General features: G+C 35.1%; 2 protein-coding genes across 6 annotated transcripts; one reads left to right on the plus strand and one right to left on the minus strand.

The window, feature by feature from the left end:
- Positions 1–3,077: 3,077 nt before the first annotated feature.
- LOC116168317 lies at positions 3,078–3,931 on the minus strand. Its single transcript, XM_031484079.1, has 2 exons — positions 3,736–3,931; positions 3,078–3,679 (listed from the first exon to the last, which is right to left on the minus strand). Exons 1-2 carry the CDS (start codon positions 3,928–3,930, stop codon positions 3,236–3,238), a joined length of 639 nt encoding a protein of 212 aa, XP_031339939.1. The 5' UTR covers position 3,931; the 3' UTR covers positions 3,078–3,235.
- A 1,049-nt stretch (positions 3,932–4,980) lies between these two features.
- LOC116168316 (KH domain-containing, RNA-binding, signal transduction-associated protein 3) lies at positions 4,981–23,187 on the plus strand. 5 transcript variants are annotated; one of them, XR_004144741.1, is made up of 7 exons: positions 5,036–5,363; positions 8,000–8,124; positions 15,029–15,419; positions 15,467–15,760; positions 16,559–16,717; positions 22,359–22,396; positions 22,725–23,187. XR_004144741.1 is itself a non-coding variant. In XM_031484074.1 (6 exons), the coding sequence occupies exons 2-6, from the start codon at positions 5,153–5,155 to the stop codon at positions 16,048–16,050; spliced, it is 1,128 nt and encodes a 375-aa protein (XP_031339934.1). In that variant the 5' UTR covers positions 4,981–5,085; positions 5,146–5,152; the 3' UTR covers positions 16,051–16,506. The 5 variants fall into 5 exon arrangements, 4 of the variants coding, with proteins under 4 accessions (XP_031339934.1, XP_031339935.1, XP_031339938.1 ...); XM_031484074.1 differs by lacking the exons at positions 16,559–16,717; positions 22,359–22,396; positions 22,725–23,187 and adding an exon at positions 15,944–16,506 and having other exon boundaries at positions 4,981–5,085; positions 5,146–5,363; XM_031484075.1 differs by lacking the exons at positions 16,559–16,717; positions 22,359–22,396 and having other exon boundaries at positions 22,725–22,825.
- Positions 23,188–25,900: the final 2,713 nt, after the last annotated feature.

Below are 25,900 nucleotides of genomic sequence, written 5' to 3' on the forward strand. Positions count from 1 at the left end.
CTCCTATCTTGCGGACACTCGTGGCTACGCTTGGCGTCGCCACTCGTGCCACAAGATAGTCGTATTACAATAGGTCGCATTGTAACACTTGTCTTTCAATATACTATTTAACTATCGGTCAATTATCGTTGGTCCTAATAGACGAATAAACGGAAGGCATCGAGATTCTTTTGTTACTGGTCTAATAGGGTCATAAACCATTGTATATAAGTATAATGGTCATTAGGTGTTAATATATTCCAGGTAAAAGTGCTACCTGAGTTGCCTATCGTCATTGTATGGAAGGTATTGCATTTCTTCCGTCGCTATATTTTATATAAACTTTTGAGTAAAAATTACGTTTTATTTCATAATTTGAAACAGTTCGTAATATATTTTTTTAATCCACTTAGTTACTAAATAAATTGTGCGGATTTACTTTTTAAATATTTTTTTTACTAAGGCCAGTATTCGCGTTCTTAGTAAATTCAAGATTATCATTTATACACGACTTGAATAATTTTATCAAAAAAATAAATCGCTACATTTAATGACTTTCTATATCTCTATCAATTTCCGATAAGACCTCTAGTTAGAATTAATATTTGGGCTTCAAAAATTACTCAAAAGTTTCGACTTTTATTGCAAATTTCAGTGACCATTGTGTGTTGCCTATCCTCTATCCCTAGCCCCCTTAACGAAATAAACAAAATACCTCTCGACGGAAAACAAAGTTACAGCGTTGCCGTTGTGGTGCACTAATCACCATAACTTTTCTTGTTACGCCGTTTAATTGTAAGTTAAAATTGTTTGGGTTACTGAACTCTTATAAGCATCTAAAAATCCATTTAGATTACTCGAGATGCATATTATTAATATTCCCTTAAAAACTATCTCGTGAAATGTGACAACTTAGCCTCCTGCAATGTTAGTAAACAAACGAGATGATGGCACGCATAGATAAGCATCAAGGCATCTATCTCTATCTTTACTTCTTACTCTGAGTTTTAGTCTTTAGACGAAAACATGAAATTTGGGTATACTGCCCCTTTAATTAAATTGGACGGCGGTATTTTTAAAAATGTGACAGCTGTCAATCGTATCATTTGAACTACTCAATAGATTGATGTGTTTTTTTTAAATCGAACATCAGGAAATTACATTGCATGCAAACTCCTAAGTTCGCATTTTAAAAAAATTCACTGTATATGTGCTTCTATCGTCTGCAACTTTACAAACACATTTCACAAAATATAAGACATAATGCGCCCTTACCTTGTAGTCCATTAAAGCTACTACACGTTGCCACAGGGGTTATTTCTGGTTTTTTATGTAGCAGATCGTTCATCAACGAATAAAATTTCCAGAATTTAGGATCGTTACCAGACACATCATTATGTTTTTTATAGTTTTATATTGCCGCAGTCCCCTTCCACTTCGTGTCACATTGAACACCAGTAATAAGTCCATTTGCAACCTCGCTCCATTCCTTAGCAATCTTATTCTACACAACATTTTTTTATGCCATTGTTAAATTCTTGTTCATGGTTTTTATACAGTTCTATTAACAGTCTAGTGTTCTCATCTGTCCACAATTTTTTATCTTCCCGGTCTGCCCCGAGATTCTGAGCTACACCTTCTTCCACTTTTGGCCGTTTGCCATCGTCTACTTGCAATATCTCCACACTTTGCATGGGATGTTGTATAAATTGTTGTGCAATGTGTAATAACATAGAAGACTCTAACAAGATAAATTCATATTAATATTCATACAGGGTGGTGACGTGCGTAACGCATCATAGGGATTTCAATGTAAAATTCATAACATGCGGTTATTGGCTTCCCAAGTTATTTTAGAGCAAAAATGTATTAAGGTTTTTGGTAGGAAAAAAATTTTTATGTCAAACCCCCATCTTTTTCAGTAATCTACTGTGATGCTATGGAATTTTATAATACAAAAACTACGCCAATATCCGTCATGCCATGGAATGTCTGCTATAAAACAAATCAAATTCTATCAAAAAGTATTATATTTAAAACAGCGAATTCAACATAAAGAAAGACCAAATTACTAAAAACGGTTTCCTAATATAACAATTTACAATAAATGTTCGAATAAGTCCATTAACTGCAATACAGTAACCAAGTGGATCATAAAATCCATTTCGAACTGCTGCTAATTGATAACTGGATATCTTTTTGTTTTAGAAAATTCCATGGCATCGTAGATTATTGAAAAAGATGGGGGTTTTATTTTTCCAATTTTCCGTCTTATATGAAAATAATTGAAAACTAATACGGTTGATTGACATAAAAAATTTTTTCCTACTACCTCTTTAGAAAATATCATTTCTCGCCCCGTTTTTAGGGTCGAAAGCTGCACTTTTCCTCCCTAAGGGAGGAAAAATGTTTTTCCTCCCTCAACTCCATATAACGTACCTAAGCTTATAACTAAACAAAATACCCTTCAATTACAACTAACTTTATTTATATGTACTTTTTATTCTCAGTGCTAGTAGAAGAACCGAAGTTAAAGGTGCAATTACTAAAGGCCGCTTTACATACTGCAATTCTTCATGCAAGACCATGCAATACGCAATAAAACTTGCCCAGAAGCATGCGCATTTGAGAAACAGCTGATTCATTTTGGCAATTCACTTGCAATTGCAGGTTAGCGGTCGCGCGCGATTTTTATTGCACTTGCACGTGATATTTTGGGGGAAAGTATTGACAACGCCAGGTTCTAGAATTCCCAAACGTTGAAACTAGACTTTGTTATTATTACTACTATTACTACACAAATTGAAGCTGCGACTGCCTTTTTTTCGATTAAAGTGTCTATTCATTTTTACTCAAAACGCATTCAGAATTATAACAACACCTGATGAATTTTGAATAGAATAAAGCTTTTAGTTCAATTTTAAATGCGAATGTTGGTAACAAACTATTGCAAAAAGAAAATTGCCGCGTGTAAAACCAAAGTGCAATAATTATTGCATGTACAGTATTTTTGCAATTAAACTTGCTGCAACTGTATTGCACAAAGAATTGCAGTATGTAAAGCGGCCTTAACATTGTTGAAAGTAATGTTACCAGAAAAAGGTGAGGAAGATTGATTAACGTTGAAACCTGTACTTGTCAATGTTTGTAGAGTTCATTTGATGTTCTCCAGAAACTTTTGAGGAGAGCATTCCGCATGTAATTTGGTTAGAAACTTTACTTTTTTTTACGATTGATTCTCCTAAATAGCCCTCGGCTACGTTGGTAGAGCGCCATCCTCCGTGTCTCTCAATAAATCTCCTCCAGCATCAACCAACAAAGACGCGGAGGTGCGCCGAAAACTATGCCCAGTGTAACCTTCTGCATCTGGTAGCTCGAGGTACTTTGCAATTTTATATGGTATTTTGGCAATTGTATTTTTCCCTATGACTTGGATGGTGCACTTCCCTTTTATGTAATTAACAAAAAATCTTGTATGTTCAGTTTTAGCAGAGCGTAATGAAACATATTTTCTATAAATTCCATGTACACTTGTTCCATTAATGGTTTCGTTAGTGATTACAAATGTTATTTGCATTTTTGTTTTGCTATCGGGTATTTTCACAACTAATATGTCTCCATTATCCTGAATATCATGCAATGTCAATTTAATTAGCTCATCGCAACGGCAAGCTCCGGCAAGTCCAATAATTAAAGCAACCTACGAACAAAATTTAGCGTTCATAATGTATCAAATTCAAATCATCTCATAATTACCTTCATTTGCAAGTAATAGTCATCGGGCGCCTCCGAAAGTAATCTGTTTAGGTCATTCCTACAGAAAATTTTAGCTTTCTTTGGTTTATACCCATTTCCTTGACGTATAAGCAAAGCTATGACTTTTGCATACTTAATGTCAACGTTGTCGTTTATAAGTAATGTGGTACGTAACATTGAATATTTACTCCACATCGTCGATGGTTTTAGAATGATGCGCAAAATATGCTAAGATTACCTCTTCAGCAATTTTCTTGACTTTTCTCCCCATCATCCAATTTTTGAAAGCAGTATATTCTTTTTCGTATCTGTCCCTAGATTTTGCAGGCAGTAGATCAAGCGATGCCTGATTAGCTTCTTCTAAAATGTCTGAGGGAATATTTTCCTCTAAATCACTTTCTATTTCCATATTTCCTGATGAAAAATTACAGAAACGACCAGTACACAAGCTACTGTTTATACCGCTACCATGGCAACATAACTTCACCATGGATACATCCTAAATTTTTTAGTGTAACTAGATGGCAAGCAGTCATCTTACCGTAAGAAATCTTTGCTAAATTAAAGTTGAGGTAGTAGAAAAAATCATATGTATAACTCTGGAGGAAAGTACATATCCCTCCCTTGTGTGATTACTGCCCTCCGCTTCGCGTGGGGCATTAAACTTCACACGCGGGAGGGAATCTTTAACTTTCCTCCCTTGTTATACAAATAGCTATTCCCTACAAAAACCTTAATACATTTTTGCTCTAAAATAACTTGGGGAGCCAATAATGGCATGTTATGAATTTTACATTGAAATCCCTACGATGCGTTACGCAAGTCACCACCCTGTATATGAAACTTTATTAAAGTTAGGATACCATTATTTAAAAAGTATCTGAAATCACCTACCATTTTAGGCAGCATGCAAGAATTCTTCATCTGGTAGAGGTTTCTTTCTTGAAGATCGTTTATTTTTAATTTGATGGTACCCATTATTTATTTTAGGGTTCGACGTAAATGCCGCGATATTGACGTTAGGAGTGCAGAGACTTTGCGCATGCACAACAAATTGCTCTAAATCGTCCGTTTACTCACAAATAAATCTGAATGCTCTGAAAATATTTTGCTCCACTCCGCGATCACGTAACCGAACGCACCTATAAATGTGAATGTACGTGTACGCTAATGAATGAGCGAGAAGATGGATGCGTGTCGCATACTATGTGTACATCTCACGAGTTCATTTCAACTCCTTACGCTTATAACTTGTTGTAAAAGCGGCCCTACAAAAGAATGGTGTTTACGTTACGAGCGTGCGCATTTGTGACTTCGTTATCGGTTTGGTGTTCGACTGCAACTTCGTTGGTACGCTATCTAATTTTGACGAATCCTTACCGTTATAAAAATATATTTTAAAATAAATAGTTAAAATATGGCAGACAAATACGATTCAAACGGCGATTATTCTGGAGGTGACTTTAAGCGTAAGGGGTCAGTAGATAAAGTAAATTCGATGGACGAGGACAATGACGACCAAAATCCGGCAGCCCAAAAAGCCGGTGAATACATACGGGAATTATTGGCCGAAAAATTGTTACTTGATCAAAACAAATTACCAAATGCGGCGCGTCTTATCGATATGGGTAAGTCTTATTTGAATAAAAATAGGCATCAAACGTATAGGTAAATAAAACTAGCCCAGCAGCCATTTGCATTAGGCTTGATTTGTTGATCTTTTTTCTGCTTTTAATTACCGATTATCATTTAGCTACCTATTATAATATGTAGGATGAGTTTATTGGTAGTTATTATAGAGGTACTACATTGGTCATTTCAAAAATCTCTATGTTAAAGTTAAGGTTCATGTTTCTCGGTGATATGGTATTTATGCTTACATTCGGTTTTACAGATTAGAGAAACCTCGAAAACATTTAGATGTTTTTTGAGAACAGTTTTTGGAATAAATTTCGTTTATTTGAGGTTGCTGTGATGTATGCAACGACACTTTTAATTAAATGTGTGCTGTACACACCTACATTGCGATGATGTAAAACTAGCAGTCTATAGGGTAGATCCGTAGTTTCAATAGTAATAGTATCAGCATTGCGAACAGAAATAAATCTTTGACAATAACAGCTAATAACACTTCGGAAGTTTAGTTGGCAACATAAACTACCACCTTACAAAATTCACCAGTCGTTCTATGTTTCTTTGTAATACTGACCCATGTTTTAACCAATCACAGTGAAGGTCAAAGCTTCTCTATGCATTCTACGGCTACCGCTACCTTCTTAAAATGAATACAGTATAGACATGTCCAATGAGCAATCATAGTCCTTTGTTTTCAATAGTTTCAATAATGTGTCTCTGGAGTTGCCATAAGGCATCTTCTCATTGATGACGGATCTTGCGTTAGAGCAATAACTCCACCAGTGCCCTTCAAAACAGCATTGTTTTGGTCAAGGGCCTGATCGGTTCCCATAGCTGAAAACGGATTGATTGAAAAAAAAATAATAGAAATTGTTACCTTCGAAATCACTATCCAATTGTACAGGGTGGCCAAATAAGAATGCGAAGACTGTATCTGGGAACCTGTCCATAATAGAGGCTTGTGGTAAAAAAAGTTATTACTAAAACGGCTACGAAAAAAACCTGGAAAATATTTTTAAGTTTCTGAAATGGTCGCTAGGGGTCGTAACTGCAATCTGGAATCTAAAATATGTCCAGTCAAACGGTTCCGTAAAGAACACCCTGCATCTTCGAAATGACTGAACCGATTTTAACAAACTCGGGGTAATTGAAAAGAGTTTTCTTTCATTTTTCATTTTTTTTTCATGAAAAAGTAGCTAAATGATGCCTAAACAAGCTCGCATCTCGATATCTTGTTCCTAACCTAAAATTCAGGTCAAAGAAAATTTTATCCCTCAAAATTTTATTTTTTTCAGCTAATTTTTCCGGAATTATTTTTATTATATAATATGTGGTGGATTGATTTAAAAAAGCTTTTAATGCCGCCGTAAATGCTCGAAATGACGGCCAGCGCCATATAAAAATATCTCAAGATATCGAGATGCTGTTTTCGCGAGCTTGTTTAGGCATCATTTAGCTCCTTTTTCATGAAAAAACATCGAACCAATGCATTTAATTTTTTTGAGAAAATTAGATTGCAGTTACGCCCCCTAGCGATCATTTCAGAAACTTAAAAATATTTTCCAGATTTTGCTCGTGGCCGTTTTAGTAATAAATTTTTTTACCGCAAGCCTCTACGATGGATAGATTCTCAGATACAGTACCTCGCATTCTTAGTTGGCCACCCTACATGAACTGTTGGAAAATCTGTAGTAATTAAGTCTCCAGCTCTACCATATCTCTTTGAAAAACACTTGTTTTTATTCATTCATTATGAGCTGATGTTTTTTAGCGATTTATATTGGGTGATTTCAAATGCATTGACCCCGCATTTTTTAAGGGTTACAAAAAATGTGCTATAGTTTGCGTTCTGTCTGTTCGTTCAGACCAACTTCTGCGGTTTTGAACTATTTTTAGGGGAATGGTCCTAGAGTCCTGGAATTTGTTGCAATATGTGGCCTATAACTTGAAGGTGTGCTAGTCGGTCATCAAATTTCGTTGTCTTAAGCCCCCCCCCCATGAATTATTTCCTGAGATGCTGTTTTTGAATGTAAAACGTGCATAACCAACATGCGTCACCCAACTGGTCTCAGAATTTGCATACGCGTGCCTTTAGCGGTGCCGAGTAGAATTTTTGAAAATTGGAGGGGTCGGGGAGTGAACACACGTTCTACCAGTCATGGTATTCTAATGAAAGGTCTCATCGAAATTAATTGGTTTTTACAAACTATAATTTTGCTGCGCGACTCCTTTCCGAGATCAGTAGGTGGCCGAGGGAGGGGGGTAGACATTTTTTCTTTCATGGTATTCCAATTAAAGGTATCAACAAAATCTATCATCTATCAAAAGAGGGGTTTGGGGGGGTGGAACTGGTTTTGTTCTTCTTGAATTAATTTCTACCAACCATAGCCTCCTCCTTGACTCCTTATCGTGATCGGATATAAATAATTCCTTATATTTCAAGAACAGATTGTCGGAGGATGGTGCTCACAAAGGGCGATTGGGACGCCTAGAAGAAATATATCATTGATAAATATGTATAGCATGCTTAGTACCTTATAACGCAATCATTTACTAAGCCATTTCGGTTTTAAAAAATGCGCTTTTGTGCACAATTTATACTTGTTTAGGAACTATAATTTTTTTTCAGAGGTAGCACGAGTGCAAAACATAGGGAAAGTTCCAATAAGAGAAACCAAGTATGTTGACATCTACAGGGAGAAACCTATGAAAGTTGCTGTAAAAGTGTTGGTACCCGTCAGAGAACACCCAAAGGTAAATTTAAATATATTTTTCTATTTCGATGTGGAAACAATACCAAAACCGTACTTGATTGGCCCAGTTTGCGTGCGTTTCTAGACAAAAATGAGGCCGAAAGAAATAGAAACGCATTATTTTTTTTATTTTGTTGGATTGGGACCCCTCGCTTTTTTGCTGTCAACGGTATCCGTCAAATCAAAACTAAACATAACCTGTAAATTGTAAATAACGTACGAGGAACTTGACCGATTGTATTAATTCCGATTAATTTTGAATATATACTCCAAAGGGTAGAACTTTTTATTTTTACTTAGCTTAGTAAATATGCCAACAGTACATTCTTGCTTACTTTTTGAACTCCCCTTCTCGGCCAGCCAGTTTTCAAAAATTTTGTACTCCTCGTACTTTACTTTCGATTTTACAGGCAGTAAATTTAACGTCGCTTCATTGGCAATCTCACTTGGATCTCTGGTGGGGTACAAGAGACGTGTTTGTCATCCGTATTCATCATAACTGCCGCAAAATGGAATTATGACCAAATAATTGAAGTTTGAAAATACAGGAATCAGGTTAGCCAACGTGAAAATAAATGAATTGTGTCTATTACCAACATACACTGAATGATAGTTTAAAATTACCTAACAACGCCTAAAGGCAATATTTATAATTTGTTTAATTTATTATTTAAAATAAAAGTCGAAATAGAAAAAATAGTATAAAGCACACGTGTCATTTGTCTACTTGTCGCACTCGGCTTTTGCCGCATTCGCCGCTACGCGGCTTATGCGGCAAACTACCTCGTGCGACAATCTTCGTCAAATGACACTTGTACTTTAATATACTTTTTCAATTGTTTTTTGCGCCAAATGTAGTTATATTGTCCCATTTCTTAACTAAGGATTTTCTTCTTAGATCGCTTTTCATAGTATTTAAAGGATCAAATGAACTTACCTGAAGTTCGATCTTAATTATACTTCATGTCCATTCCATTGATATATTTAACCTCGTATTTAAGTAGGGAGATATTCTGTTTTTAAGGATCCTCAGATCCTTTATAGTTTTGTATTGTCGTCCGTCCGTCCGTCCGTGTGCGCTCTAACTCTTTTTAAAAGTGGCCGATTGTGTTGAAATTTGGTATACGGGTACGTTGGACATTAAGAACGGACGCTATTGATTTTCAGGAAGCTGGTTCAACAGGAACAAAAGTTATACGACTTCGAGTGAATCGGGAACAGGAAAAACTGCGAACTCAATATAATAAAAATTAACATATTTCATTCCCTAGGTCATGTATCGTGTTCGGACTTTCGCTAGATTATTCCCTATGACTCTTAGATGTGTAACAATTCAATATAACTCTTCTCTGTGGTCTCGGTCAAAAGTTTTAGAGCAAAATGTACCCAAAATTATTCTTTACACATGAATTTAGAGTTGTAAAAGCTTTCAAACGCATTATCTTGATGCTGAAAGAGTTGATAACGTGCACGTTTGATAACCGCATGTGTGTGATTCAAAAATGTTAAATTATTTTTCTGAGGCCACATGGATTTTGATCAAAATATGTCAAAATCGTTAATTATGCACCAAGATCGTTGGGAAAAAGACTACGCGCATTATCTCAATGTCCAAGACATGAATTTGATGCATTTTTGGCGACCACGTGGATTATCAAAACATGTCAAAATCGTTATTTATGCACCAAGATCGTTGGGAAAAGACTAGGCGCATTATCTCAATGCCCAAGACATGAATTTGATGCATTTTTGGCGACCACGTGGATTTTGATCAAAACATGTCAAAATCGTTATTTATGCACCAAGATCGTTGGGAAAAAGATCAAGAGCATTATCTCAATGATCTAAACATGAATTTGATCTATTTTTATGGACCACATGGATTTTGATCAAAACATGTCAAAATCGTTATTTATGCACCAAGATCGTTTGGAAAAAAACCAAGAGCATTATCTCAAAGCCCAAGACATGAATTTGATGCATTTTTGTTAACTATAAAATGTATTTTGTAAGATTAAAATAAATTGTCGTTAAAAGTGATTGTAATACTGAGGATCCTTCGATATTTCGTTGTATCGGTTTATTAATGTAGGGAGTTTATAATTTTGCGATGTCTATCCGTCTGTCCGTTTGTTAGCACGATAACTCATAAACGAATGGACCGATTAGGATGAAATTTTGCAGGTGGATTCTTTATCAAATTTGTAGATCGGAGTTCGTGAATTGGCAATGTAGCGCAAAAAATAAGGAAGGCTCTTTTGACATCTCCGTGAGTTATGAACCAAATTGCATGAAATTCAATATGCGTATATAGACCGGGAGGCAGCGTACAAAGTAACTAAACCATAAGCGACAAAAAATTCGACAATACAGGCTGAAAGTACGTTGAAAACTAATAATAAAATCACTCGTCTGCCAGTCGTAAGTGGCAGCATTAACTTGGGGCGGCGCTGAATAGGTCACTTCTTTAGGTGATCAACTAAATTACCAAACTATAAGGGTCACGGAAAAGATTTGTATCAAGAAATCCCATTTTTTCCATAGTTTTCAAATATGCTATGGCAGACGATTTCAAGTGCAACGTTGGTAGCGGAAGACGCCCTCCAATGTAGGGAAAAACACCCCTGAACTAAACCATGAGGACCGTATAAAAATTATACATAAAAAATTCCTCTTTTTGTCACTGCTTTAAAATATATCCTGGCAGACGATATTAAGTGTAGCTTTAATAGTGGCAGACGTCTTAGAAGTTAAAAAATTTAGGTATAGTAAATCCCAGCGAGTGCGAGCGTGTGAGAGATAAGCGCGCGAGAGCATATCCAACAGAGATAGCGATAGGATACTGACTACTGAGATCTTTCAAACCATTTGATTCTAAACTTCTGATTCACATAGTTCCATCCACTTCAACGGATTGTAGAAACTCAGACATTTTTCGGTGGCATTCACCCAAATTGCGATGAACTAAACCATGAGGACCATACACAAGTCATACATCCGGTAAATGCGTGGGAACCCGGTAACGCGTTACACACATCAACACCCAAATTCACGAACATCTCTCGAAGATTTATGAATTTCTGCGTGTTATTGAAAAAAAGACCTACTTCCATCTATACCTTGGTGGTAGCGTCAATTTTACATTTCCCAAAGCAATAACAGCAATATCCATATCGGAAGCGCTAATAATGACTTTGCTACTTGTTGATAGTTTACCAAGATGGTAAATTATTCGAGAATCTGCCCCTTAGTGGCTGCAGCACAATTCAGTTTTTACCACATCATCTTCCCTTGTCACAAATTTATAGCACTTATCTTCATATGTGGCAAACACAACTTTCCTTCCAAGTAAAGCGCAACAGGTCTTTTTTGCCTATGAACGGTATAAGTAATCTATAAAAGAGGTTTTGAGCTATCATTGCGAAGTGGTTTTATGAAATTTGCAGGCTGCTTCTGATAGGCCAGTAAATGACCGTTTTGCCGTGTAATTTTTCGCGCCTCGACGGATTTGCTTCAAAATTTGGATTTAGGTTCCTCTTACCCTCTATTTCAAAGGTGAACTTGAGCCCAGGGTTGCTTTTACTTGGGGGGTGAATGCCACCCCTGCTCGGGGGGGAAAAAAGATACGTTCAAAATAAGTCCGGAAATTGATAAATTGAGTAATTCTAAGCAACTTTTGTTCTATAGAGTTTTTTCACTAAGTCAATAGTATTAGAGTTATTTGCGAGTGAAAATGTTCATTTTTCAACAAAAAACCCACGTTTTCAGACGGTTTTTCGCAAAAAACTCTAAAAGTAAGTATTGTATCGAAAAAAGTATTCTTAGCAAAAATATAGCTTATAAAAAAACAAACAAAATAGTCTACATATGAAGTCTGTAGACGCAGTAGAAACAAAGTTGTAGCTCATGAAAAGTAGGTTCTCATTCGTCAAATTCCCAATCGAGTACTTAATAACCAAAAAATGAAGCACTTTTCGGGGAAAACTTATGAATACTTTTTTAAAGTGTTTGAAAAAACCTTTCATTTTGTTTTTAAGAAAAGTTCCTAGCATCAAAACTAAGTGAGTTACGCTCAAAATAAAGTTGGTCCTTTTTTTTGGTAAAAAAAATTGAGGAAATCACCCCCTAATTAGCACCCCAATTGTAATTAAGCGTTACCGCTTTACAGTTTACTTTATTTATGTATTGTTTATATGATCTGTAAGTTTGACCGGTACAAAGTGCTTATTTTTGAAAAAATGTAGTTTTGAAGTAAAAAAAAAATTTTGAAATTTTGAAAAATTTTTTTTTTCAAATAACTATTAGTGTATTAGTTTAGTTTACTACGGTGGGCAATTTTTCACTAACTAAACTAATACACTAATAGTTATTTGGAAAAAAAATGACAATTTTTCAAAATTTTTTTTTACTTCAAAACTACATTTTTTCAAAAATAAGCACTTTGCACCGGTCAAACTTACAGATCATATAAACAATACATAAATAAAGTAAACTGTAAAGCGGTAACGTTTAATTACAATTGGGGTGCTAATTAGGGGGTGATTTCCTCAATTATTTTTACCAAAAAAAAAGGACCAACTTTATTTTGAGCGTAACTCACTTAGTTTTGATGCTAGGAACTTTTCTTAAAGACAAAAAGAAAGGTTTTTTCAAACACTTTAAAAAAGTATTCATAACTTTTCCCCGAAAAGTGCTTCATTTTTTGGTTATTTCACGTTGAAGTACTCGATTTGGAATTTGACGAATGAGAACCTACTTTTCATCAGCTACAACTTTGTTTCTACTGGGTCTACGGACTTCATATATAAACCATTAAGTTTGTTTTTTTATAAGCTATATTTTTGCTAAGAATACTTTTTTCGATACAATACTTACTTTTAGAGTTGTTTGCGAAAAACCGTCTGAAAACGTGTTTTTTTGTTGAAAAATGAACATGTTCACTCGCAAATAACTCTAATACAGGGACAGATATGAACTCCTTGGAGACAGATACCTGGAACCGAGGAGGGTGAAGCAACTTAGGCTAAACAGGGTCCTATCCTTCATTGAGAGGAACGGGCTCTGAACTCAGTTGCGAAGAAAGGGGGTAGGCACAATGGGCCTCTGATGTGCCTAAGTGCTGCCCGGTCGGGCTCCCCTGAGAATAGAATAGAATAGAACTCTAATACTATTGACTTAGTGAAAAAACTCTATAGAACAAAAGTTGCTTAGAATTACTCAATTTATCAATTTACGGACTTATTTTGAACGGATCTTTTTTCCCCCCCGAAAAGGGGTGGCATTCACCCTCCAAGTAAAAGCAACCCTGGGCTCAAGTTCAACTTTGAAGTGGATGGTAAGTAGAACCTAAATCCGAATTTTCATGCGATTCGTGGAGACGCGGAAAATTACACAGTATCGCTGTATTCCAGGTTTATTTACTGGCCTATGAGTGGAAACAGAAATTGAGTAGAATTGTAATCTTTCCTTATTTTGATCCCAACGATCATGTTCTGCGTCCTTCATGGAAGGAGTAACTATCTGTCAAAAGTAAGATGTACTTCTCTCACTGACACAGCACAAATCTTGCCGAGGATGTGTTCAGAAAATCGCTCAAAGGTTTACCGGAGATCTTTTAAAAGATGCAAAAAAAATAATCCATCGATTAAAACAACATCCACAGCTGACGATGGACTAGGAGCACTTGAAGAAATCATACTTCCAAAAAAGTTTCAGCAAAACAAACTTGTCGATTTTAATCATCGATCCATTAATGTTGCATAGAGACAAACGGAACTGGAGTCAGGGGATAGTTTAGAACGAGCTGAAGATCTATATTCTTTTCTCTTCAAGTTTTCTGTTTCTCAGTCTGAGAAGAATTCAAGAAATACCGACAATCTTATCGCGAAATAAACAATTTATTATTTTCCCTAATTGAATTCGTTTGGTAACTCCAAGCGGTGCGTAAATCTATAGCTATCTCTGTTCGTTGTGCTCTCGCGCGCTTATCTCTCACACGCTCGCACTCGCTGGGATTTACTATACCTAAATTTTTTAACTTCTAAGACATCTGCCACTATTAAAGCTACACTTAATATCGTCTGCCAGGATATATTTTAAAGCAGTGACAAAAAGAGGAATTTTTATGTATAATTTTTATACAGTCCTCATGGTTTAGTTCAGGGCTGTTTTTCCCTACATTGGAGGGCGTCTTTCGCTACCAACGCTGCACTTGAAATCGTCTGCCATAGCATATTTGAAAACTATGGAAAAAATGGGATTTCTTGATACAAATCTTTTCCGTGACCCTTATAGTTTGATAATTTAGTTGATCACCTAAAGAAGTCACCTATTCAGCACCGCCCCAAGTTAATGCTGCCGCTTACGACTGGCAGACGAGTGATTTTATTATTAGTTTTCAACGTACTTTCAGCCTGTATTGTCGAATTTTTTGTCGCTTATGGTTTATTTACTATGTACGCTGCCTCCCGGTCTAATAGCTTTAGCCATATAAAACGCAATTCCAAAAATTGAGCCTAATCGATCAACATTCACAGTGCCCTTTTCGCATCTCAATCGGAAACCGAATTGCAAACTTTTTTTTATTTATGAAGGTATTTAAATGAAATTTGATACGTAGCCACTTGGAATAAAAGCAAATTTAACGTCAGTTTCAAAATTTAGTTTTGCGCATGCGCAGTGCTAAGCGGGTGGTAAAAATACAAAACTTAGCATGTAAATGCTGCAAAAATTGCAGCAATTAAAAAACTGTCATATAGGAATGCGCATGCGCAGTACGCGCGGGTTCGCTTTATTTCAGCCTTGTGGCTTATTGCTCATCTTGCCTGTTAATTTCCGAAATCCCTCATTCTGATCTAAAGATTAGTATCTCTAATGAGTAGTTTTAATTACTTTCTTATTTTTAGTTCAATTTTGTTGGAAAGCTTTTGGGTCCTAAGGGAAATTCTATGAAAAGACTGCAAGAAGACACAATGTGTAAGATGGCCGTTTTAGGACGAGGTTCGATGAAAGATCGTCAGAAAGAGGACGAACTCCGAAAATCCCTTGATCCTAAATATGCTCACCTTTGTGACGATCTTCATGTAGAGATCTCCGCTTTGGGGCCACCTGCCGAGGCTCATGCTAGAATTGCTTTTGCCTTGGCAGAAGTAAGAAAGTATTTAATTCCCGATAACAACGATAACATAAGGCAAGAGCAAATGAGAGAAATGGAAATTATTACTTCGGCCGATCCCGCTCATCCTACCCATAAGGAAGGTCCTCCACCGACCAAACGTCCGACTGCAATTTTGAGGAGTGTGTAAATTTGTAATCAAACATTGTTTATCGATTGATTGTTTTAGCTGCACCTGCTCCACGCCCTCCTGTTCCAATGCGCACTGCTACTCGAATGCCCGTCTCCACACCGCGTGTAATGCCAGCAAAGACTAAAATTATGTCTATACTTGATCGCGCACGTATTGCCATGGAGGAAAGTTATGGAGGACCCTACGAGGAGCCATACGAACCAAATGAGCCGGCCTATGATTCCTACCCGACAACAGTGAGTCACTCTCGATCCACCTATTCCAGTCACCACTATAGTCCTCAAGAATACGAACCAGAGTATTATCGTGAAGGTTCTGCTCCATACGAAGGTAAGATTTCTGTTTGTATTTATAGAATGTGTAGTAATTAATTCTAATATAAAACGCTAAAATGATATAAACGATAAATTGTGGAATGCTAAGGCGCGTTTTTAATTTCAATATTTAACAAATATTTAAATAATAAAAATATTTCTTTAATACCTGGCTTAACATAAACACGTATGTACACAGAACCATCAACCCATCGCTGGAAACCATATAAAACGAGTAGTTCAACCACACGTCACAGTGAATCAACTCGTTATCGAGATTCTCCGTACTCTCGTCCTTCAAAGTAAAGCACTATCGTAAACTTCTTTTTAACTTTTACTCTTTTTATAAATGTAGTGTCAGTTCTCTACAAATTTTTAAAATACAATAAAAAATTTACTACAACCTTTAATTTGTATCACTATAATACATTTCTTTCATTATTTACGTAATCTTTTTTATTTTAAAATAACCATAAAATGAATTGACATTTTACTTAGCATAAACCATATGTATTTCTAAATAAATGTATCGTATTATTAATCTTTAGAGTAGATAAATGGGGCTATTCTTTAAGTAAAAATAATAGATAAACTACTGCTAATAATTTAGTGGTACGCGTTTAAAAATAATAACAGCTTGTGAACCTCTTATAGAATAGCTCGTAATCCATTTATGTGTATTAGGAAGAGTTAAAAAATTGTTGTGAAAAAGTGCTGTAACTGTAACACGAACTAAATAACGAATAAAATTTTCAGTCTCTATTGGTATAGTTTTTAAAATGTGCTACAACTAACTTTTTGAATTTCTTTACAGAAACAGAGAGTACAAAATAAGTAGATTGAATTGTTGAGTAAAAGAATCTCACTTTATAAATCTCGAAATATGAAAACTAAGGAGAATTATGTCAAAACAGAAGGTATAAGCAGAGAGAAGCATAAGAGATGGTAGAAGAGTGGAAATTACATTAAACAGGTGAAATGGACAGGAGCAAGTTACCTTAACCACAGCAAAAATATCATAAGAAATATACAGTGCGTTTATCTTAAACTGGAACATACGATTTTGCATGCAATGGTGTTTCCCTATGTTCCATTTTAGAAAATAACGCATCAACCTATGGGATATGTGCGAGTCACAACTGAACCTTTAATTATTTTTAGGTTATGTAGGATACTGGACTGCAAGTAAATCGCGGACTTGTCTTGCACTGTTGTGACCTTTGTATAAATTTATAATTTCAATTTTCATCTCTAGACAGCATTTTTTAAATTTATCTGCAGGATGGTAGATTTGAAGGTGACAGTTGTACATTGCACCTACTACCCATTTGAACTACTGTAGGTTGACGCTTTTTTTTTTAATGGAACGTAGGAAAATAACATTGCATCAAAAATTGTATGTTCCAGTTTAAGAAAACGCACTGTATATTTCAACTTGAAAAAATTTACCACAAAGGTTTCTTTGTGGCAAAGTGTTTCGTGTCACAATTCTGTTAAAATTGCTATTTTTTGCGAATATTCAATGTTTATTTTGATTATTTAGGGTGTTCTAGATTACACGTTGTTAGTGTTGACACTTCACTTGAATTTCTCCATCAGCCTTTACAGCCCGGTAAACGGCTAAGTATGTACAGTAATGTATGGTATGGATAGTCCAAACAGAGAGGTGGCAGAACCGTTTGGAGGACCATGTTTCAGGAGTACAGAATTCATAATAAATGATATCTATAATTCGAACACGTTTGGTTTATAGGTACCATACCATACATACAGGGTGTTACATATATGTATGTAAAATAAAATTGGGTGGAGAGGGGATCAAAACAAGCACTATTAATAATAATAATAATAATATTTATATATTTATACAGTAAATATTTCCACAAGTCACAGTAAGGATATTACCAAATAACCTGATGGTCCAATGTGTTTAGTTTGAGCGTCACCCTCAAAAAACTGGTAAAATTTCTTCTTTTATTTTTTTCTTAGCAACCATAAGAATTACAAAGACTGGTGGCATATCTTAAGTAATTACCATGACAAATTGGCTTTGTTTGGGTTCTGCATTCAACTGAGATGCAATGTTGTTATCTATAATTGTTTCTTCGTCAACCTCACTTAGATCCGAACTCATATCACTGCCACATTTATGAAGCATATGTAATTTAGACCACGAATTATGTACCCAGTCCTGGGAAACACATCTCTTTATCTCATCATCAGATAAAAAGGTTTCGGAATTACAATTACTCTAGTCAAAATCCTGGTGTACCTCTCTGGGAAACACAAATTTTCCTGACAATTCAGTAACTACATCGTTAATGTAGGTAAGTCCTGGATTTTATGGATGTGCTAAAATTAACTATGGTAGAGGAGGCGGAGGTTAGGGATCTAGTTTGTCTGAATATTTGCTCACATAGCTGTGAGCTAAAATGCCATTTAGTAAACATATCTTTGTTTTTATCACGGACTAAGTTATTGACTTTAATTTTTACATTAACCTCATATGCGTTTAACAAGATAAAATTGTCTGTGGTGTTCCATTGACTTGATGATAATAACCAATAACGCCACAGAATGTGTTCTGAAAAGAATCACATACCATTTTCATTATTTTTAAGTACTCGATAGTCATTAATGAAAATTTTTAAAACGCTAACGGAGCCAATTTTTTTCGCAGCGTTGTAGTTCATGTGTCATCGGCCTTTAAGCCTGATAAAATAAGAAGATGGTTATTTTTACTGTGATTAGCAATAATATCTTCCAAATCGTTTCTAGATGCGGAGAAATCACTCATTACCGCAGTTTTTGTGATTCTCTATAAATTTTTAAAAAGAGAGTTTTTAATTTTGTTTAAATATGTACAGCACCACTACCACCATTGCGATCTCCGTAACGGTGAGAGATAAAGTGTTGCCCTTTTTGTGACTAAAAAAACGCAAACGAAATTCTTTGAAAATAACTGAGATATCGCAGAAAAACAGAAAATGTCAAATTTCATTTTCCCTAACTTTAAGAGTTCTGTACGTAAAAGCAACTTTTTAGCGCATTTTTGATAAAAATACGCTAATATATTCATTATGGTTAGCTGGCTGGCTGTTTGGCTGAGATCTCGGCAATTACAATAGCTAGAGACTTCAAATTTTCACTAAAATCTTTCTGTTATAGTGTAGAAGTGCAGGCTCTAGTCTATTTTGAGTTAGATTACTCATGAGATAGATAATTTTAAACTTCGCTAATAAAATACTGATCGGTATTACCAAAAATGCACTTTCATCATGCATATGCTGATTTACAACTTGTTTACATTACAGTGTATAGATGATTATAGTAAATGCAAACATTTGCTAGAGACAAGATGGTATTCTTGCTTTGTCAACTCCTATCTTGCTCCTTAGTGAGTTCCCGCCGACACTGTGCGGCACCGCCACTTCTACACTCAAATTGTTTATTTACCGCCCGCCAAGATACAGACTTTATTTATAGTCGAGTAAAATTAGAGTTCAACCTAGAACAAATTCGGGACAAGCAAGCGATGCCCGAAATGAGTAGTACCAATAATGCTCTTTAACAGACTAAAAGTCCCCATATCTCGGAGGTGCGGAACATCCTGAAAATTGAGCCGCCATCTTGGATTTTCATGTTTTTTGCTAATAACTTTGTTAGGTATTATTATTTTTTTCGGAAAAAGTCAGAAAAGGGAATTTGTGAAGCTTTAAAATACAAATGCAATACTGCTTCAATTCTCGAATTCGATTGAAAACAGTGCAACACTCCTCCCTCCCCCAGATATGAGCAGAGATATGTGTGATAACCCCCTACCCTTACTCCCTCCTGCCCTCACCCCCTCCCCGCCCATCTGCCCTCGCTTCATCCCCCTTTTCTGGTATAGTTGATCTAAACTAATTAAAAAACTAAACATGATTAACGTATATTTATTTGCAATGGACAATTTAGGGTAAAGGTTCAGCATCATCACTTTCTGGGTCTAAGCTGTTGCCGACTTCCTACAGCTACAAGAATTAGGTACACGTTTCTCTGCAACCGCAAAACAGCATTTTCAAAATGAGATCCGGTTCACAGGGTTTTTCCATTCTTACGGGCTCCAAGACATTGTTTTGATTCGTAAACCAGCCAAAGTTTTTAGGGTTCAGTTCCTCACCCATCCAATTCTGGACCTGTAGATACACCCGTCTCAAACGTAATCTAGCAGCATGCGATGTAATGTAGGAGGTAATGTAAGCTTGACACATCATCCGATTCAAATTTATATAAAACCACGAGATCTGCAGCTTTTTAATCAGTGCGACTCAAGGTCTGCTTGTTGCTTTCTTGGACCACTTTATTGATGATGATTGTAAAAGTAACATTCGGTAGTTATTTGAAAATATTGCCCCAGGAGGGGGCGGTAAACTAAAATTTGGACTGAAAATTGTTGAATCGATAAAGAATAATTTTCTTTGTCTATAAAGTTCCAATGAATTTCGCCTATCGGATAAATCCAATTATTCGCGTAGTTATTCGTGTATAGTGCGATTATTGATACAATAAAAAAATCATAACTCCATTAGTTTCCAATCGATTTCGAGAAATAAAGAAGCATTGGATTCGTATTTTAAAGCTTCACAAATTCCCTTTCCTAACTTTTCCGAAAAAAATAATAACAAAGTTATTAGCAAAAAACATGAAAATCCAAGATGGCGGCTCAATTTTCAGGATGTTCCGCACCTCCGAGATATGGGGACTTTTAGTATGTTAAAGAGCATTATTGGTACTACTAATTTCGGACATCGGTTGCTTGTCCCGAATTTGTTCTAGGTTTGAGCAAATATTACTCTAATTTTACTCGACTATTACAAAAAATACGATTTCTTTTTTGGGGCAATGTTTAGAAGTAACTTATCTATAAAAGTGTCTATACTTTTTCCATAAATCAGGAGTAAAATAATAAAACAGATTCGCGCAAGTCGCCAACTTCATTTACACTTGATATTATGGTGATCTTGCGCAATATGCATTTTAAGTTGCAGTAAATTTGGGGAGAATATTTGTTTCATCAACGATTGTTAATTTTGCAATGTATCTCCATATTATTTATAACTTCTTCTATATTTTTGTGATTTTCGGTGAGGTTTTCTTTATGGTTTTGGATTTGACCTTTTGGTGCAAGTTGTTTTCTTCTTCACAATATTTCCTATTTTCTTCAAAAATTACCATGTCCCCATCGAAAATTTTGAAACAATCTGGTTTTTTTTAAAAAGATGCTATAATGCAGCAGAATTTCAGCAATTGCAATCAGTTATTGTACGGTGTTTGGTGCAAATTTCTCAATTTTGGTGATACGTTCTTTAGTTAATGATAACATGTTTTGGTCTTGGAAATTATGGAAAATTAAATACGAAAGTGTGGTCCAATTTTAATTTTGCGATTCTTTTGAATCCTGTCAAACAAAGAACCTGCTAAAACTGTGCTTAAAATCCCTCGTTTATTTAGTTTAATAAAAAAACACAATATAAAATGCTTTGTGAACATTTGGTGCTCTGGCAATAATACTAAACTTCTCAATCATGGTATATATGGTATAGAACCCGGTTTATGCACCATAGGTATTTTAAAGCTAATTTCTTTATATCGAAATATTTTCTCCCCTAATTAATTTACAGCAAAGTTGTAAATAGATGTAAAAAAAACATTGATACAAAAATTGATATACAATTACAATTATAATTTCCTTAATTTTTCCGATTTTCTACAACAAATAATTACAAATGGGCACATGAATAGACGCACAATTTTACAATCTACAAAAAAATTCATTACAACTTTGCTGTAAAATAATTAGGGGAGAAAATATTTCAATATAAAGAAATTACCATTGAATTACCTATGGTGCGTAAACCAATTCTACACTCTGTATAATATACTATTATTTTCCACCAAACAGTTATTAAAGCCGTTTTTTCCCGGCACTTTAATTTTTAGCGTTGATTTTTGTTCATTTTTTGATCTTGAACAATTACTATAGAAATAAATAATGTATTCCACACAACGATAAAATATCAAGCCGTCGCCGTCGTTTCCATAGAAACAGCATTGTCATATGTTCTGAACGTCACTTTATATCGTGCTTTGCGTCCTCAAATATGAATGACAGATATTATTAGAATGCACAATCATCTGTTTCACTTAATCTACTCTTGCAGTTAAGGTGATCTGATCACTTTATCTACCCTTACGGTTAAAGAGCGGCTTAGCCTACTCATTCAAACCTATTAAAATGTCAATTTAACATATGCTATAAAATAACTAACTATTAATTTGTTATGTATACTGTATGTTATACTTACTGGCGAGTAAATATATCAGTCTAGCATGTTTTCTTGTTAAGTAACAAGCACGAGCACAACACGCATATTAATACCGCACGTGGGCAGAATACATGCGCACGCTTAAGTTAGCTTTCAAATCATATTCATTGCAATATAGTTAATGAGAATACCTATACAGTAATCAATGAAAATATGTCACTACAGATAACATGTGGTGGGTGTTTAGTTTAAATGAATTTAGGTATGTTATAATTTGAGCTTCTACTTATTTTGTACTCTTGACAGAAACGCTGTTACATCATGAACATCATTAATTTAAACATGTAAGTTGGTTATTTTGAATTTTTCTTTAAAACTCCGCGGATTTTCTTTTGTTGCACAAAGTAGCATGAAATAAAACGCGTGTGAATTTTTTAAACAAAAATATGAACAAACAAGCATGTGGTATCCTTAAAATTGATTAAAGATATTACATAAATATTCCTTGAAATGAATCTTGTAGTTTTTACAAGTTGTGAAATTTTTCTAACGAATTGTTATAAATTAATTTTTTTAGATAGTAGGTATTAAAATATTGTGTCTTATCTACTTATCTAAATAATTTTTTGTGTAAATGTCTAATTTCCTGTACTTATATTTTTACTGTTCCAGTCTCCACCATACAAAATGGTTGATGCAGCAATGAAAATTATGGAATGACAATGCTGAGTTATGCTCTGGGGAATTACAGCGAAGACTACCTAATTATTTCAGAAAAAGAGAGTGTCAATTATACGTCCAAGAACATGAAATCTTCTTTGAATAAATATTTGGTTTTTCATGTACAAACAGTTGCATTGTTAGCAATCAGTAGAGATAAAAAGTGGTCACATTCAGCAAGGAGTTTTCGAAAATATCCACAAATATTGCATACCAATTTTTGCAACTACTCAGATTTTTCCTGCTAATTGTTATTGTGCAAAAACTTGTGTACTTACTGCTACATTTTCCAGCAGCCAGATGGACTGTGGACGAGTTTTCAAAGTGCCTTTTGTATGTTATAAGATGCCGAAATTCGAATATATTTTAGATGTTCTTTTTGTGGCAGTGCAATGTAATAAACATTATTAGCGAGCTTGTGTTTAATGTTCCTGTAAATTTCCTAATACTATACTACAGTATTTCTTTTTTTTTTAGCAAAGTTGTTAAAACTACGAGTTGGTTTTTCCGGCTTTCATTAGGATAGAACTGAAAGTTTGTAGGGTATGTAGGCCAAAGAAAGGTACTTAAAACATTTTCTCAATCAGACAAACCCATTTACCCAAAATAGTCCTGAAACCTTCATTTTCATGCCTACTTTTTGTCAGGAAATTTTAGTTTCCATGACGGGCAGAGCAGATTACGTTCCTGCCGGTTGTCACTTTACTGGCCGCAACTGTCCGGCTGCATTTGTGACAAAAACTCTGTAATGACTCCTGTCATTGACAGACGATCCAAGTGGCAGCGTTTGTCCAGCAGACGCCGTTAAAGATTGTCATTCCATCTCAGTTTAGCGCGTAAGGAGTAATTCTATAGAGCGAGACGTCTACAGTGTTCAGGCTCACCTACGTTCTGGCCGCCGTAATTATAATTAAAAAATGTACAGTTTTTCATCAATATTTAATATTTTTTACGAAAATAAGTACCTATTATACAAAAAAAAGACGCCTAATCTTCTTCATCACTGGTTTCGTGATATTGTGGATCTTCATCACGTTCATCTAAAAGTACCTACATTAATATCTTTAGTAAGAATATCTTTCAATTTTTCTGAAAATTGGGGCCCTACGTACCACCGTAGTGTACTTATACAAATTATTTTCAATAATTCAACCGTCGTTTTCAGGCTGGTTAAATTTAAGAGATTTTTGTGTGGCATGCCTCCAAATAGCACAAACCTGGTTTATTCTTTTAATTTTCATTAAAAGTACACCCGAGCATGGTGGTAGTGAGCTATACCATCGAATTGCCGTATTCGGTTAAATATTTTTTTGTTATTTTGTTTCAGTTTGTCTAAGAAAATTTCCTACCTGCAATATAATTATATTTTTAATAAACACTCGAAGTTGGGACATCCCACTTATACTTACCTCGCTTTTTTTATTTCAGTTTTTTTTCTTTTTCCGTATTATTACTCAAATAAATAAAATCCGTCTATTACCGAAAGATTCCGTGCCAGAGACTCGGGCAATTTTTGGCAGAGATGCCGAATAAGCATACCGGACCTGACCAGATACAACCTACAGATTTATTGAAGGCACTAGAACAGATAAATTCAAATCCTCGTTAGTAGAATTTCTAGTGCAGGAATGGTGCTAAGATCATTATGCCACTATTTTGGGGGACAAAATTAATAATATATTAATAATAAATTGTAACGATATATGAATATGATACAAAATATAGTAACGAAATTGGATTTATGTTCCAAGAAATTAAAGAAGAACTATAATATGTTTTCATTTATCAAACTTCCAGAAGATAACAATGTCATTATAAAAGCTTTGGCGACAGATTCATTCATTGCCCAAAAATCTATCAATTTGGATTGAAACAGATACCTAATAGGAAATAGTCATTAACTCATTACCTACGATGAAATCTATTTAGTTTTAAATACATCCACTTGAATGATCATTCTTACTTTAGGCCCCGAACTATGTAATTCTTATGCCAGATTTTCATGCAATTACTATTTGTGGTTACACCGCAGCTTTTGCAAGAAAAGCAAACTGAAGCTCTTCAAAATTTTAGAACAAGATAAAGGAATGCTAGATTTTTCAACTTTCGGCGATTCTGAAATCGTAGATAAAAAATAAATTAAAGCAGTTGAAAAATTGGCTTGCCTAATATACGGAAAAAGAAAAAAAACTGAAATAAAAAAAGTATAAGTGGGATGTCCCAACTTCGAGTGTTTATTAAAAATATAATTATATTGCAGGTAGGAAATTTTCTTAGACAAACTGAAACAAAATAACAAAAAAATATTTAACCGAATACGGCAATTCGATGGTATAGCTCACTACCACCATGCTCGGGTGTACTTTTAATGAAAATTAAAAGAATAAACCAGGTTTGTGCTATTTGGAGGCATGCCACACAAAAATCTCTTAAATTTAACCAGCCTGAAAACGACGGTTGAATTATTGAAAATAATTTGTATAAGTACACTACGGTGGTACGTAGGGCCCCAATTTTCAGAAAAATTGAAAGATATTCTTACTAAAGATATTAATGTAGGTACTTTTAGATGAACGTGATGAAGATCCACAATATCACGAAACCAGTGATGAAGAAGATTAGGCGTCTTTTTTTTTGTATAATAGGTATACTATTTTCGTAAAAAATATTAAATATTAATGAAATACTGCACATTTTTTAATTATAATTACGGCGGCCAGAACGTAGGTGAGCGTGAACACTGTAGACGTCTCGCTCTATAGAGTTACTCCTTACGCGCTAAACTGAGATGGAATGACAATCTTTAACGGCGTCTGCTGGACAAACGCTGCCACTTGGATCGTCTGCCATTTTCGATAAAGACACAACTCAACATTGTGCATCGAATGGGACATCTCCCATCCTGGAAGAAATCGTGTGATTTCTCGATATTTTTTCCAAATTTGAGCGCGCGCCCTACTCTAACGCTGCCAATATAACACGGCAGACGGCCGATTTAAGAATGTGCATGTAAAGTACTTTTAAATAAAAATAGTGAACCTTTGGAATAATGTCAGGTGGTATAATGTTTGCTAGCTCTCGGACTATACCACTAAAGTTGTAGGACTAGGCGCCAGTTGCACCAACAA

Source organism: Photinus pyralis, unplaced genomic scaffold (assembly GCF_008802855.1).
Source record: "Photinus pyralis isolate 1611_PpyrPB1 unplaced genomic scaffold, Ppyr1.3 Ppyr1.4_LG4, whole genome shotgun sequence".
Taxonomy (NCBI): domain Eukaryota; kingdom Metazoa; phylum Arthropoda; class Insecta; order Coleoptera; family Lampyridae; genus Photinus; species Photinus pyralis.

What these genes read in the sequence shown, in the direction of transcription:
- LOC116168316 (XM_031484074.1), top strand. Translation starts at nt 5,153, where the DNA reads ATGGCAGACAAATACGATTCAAACGGCGATTATTCTGGAGGTGACTTT. An exon ending in TCCGACTGCAATTTTGAGGA is followed by an intron (nt 15,420 to 15,466) that starts GTGTGTAAATTT and finishes TGATTGTTTTAG; the next exon opens with CTGCACCTGCTCCACGCCCT. An exon ending in AGGTTCTGCTCCATACGAAG is followed by an intron (nt 15,761 to 15,943) that starts GTAAGATTTCTG and finishes GTATGTACACAG; the next exon opens with AACCATCAACCCATCGCTGG.
- LOC116168317 (XM_031484079.1), bottom strand. Translation starts at nt 3,930, where the DNA reads ATGTGGAGTAAATATTCAATGTTACGTACCACATTACTTATAAACGAC. An exon ending in ACTATTACTTGCAAATGAAG is followed by an intron (nt 3,680 to 3,735) that starts GTAATTATGAGA and finishes TTTTGTTCGTAG; the next exon opens with GTTGCTTTAATTATTGGACT.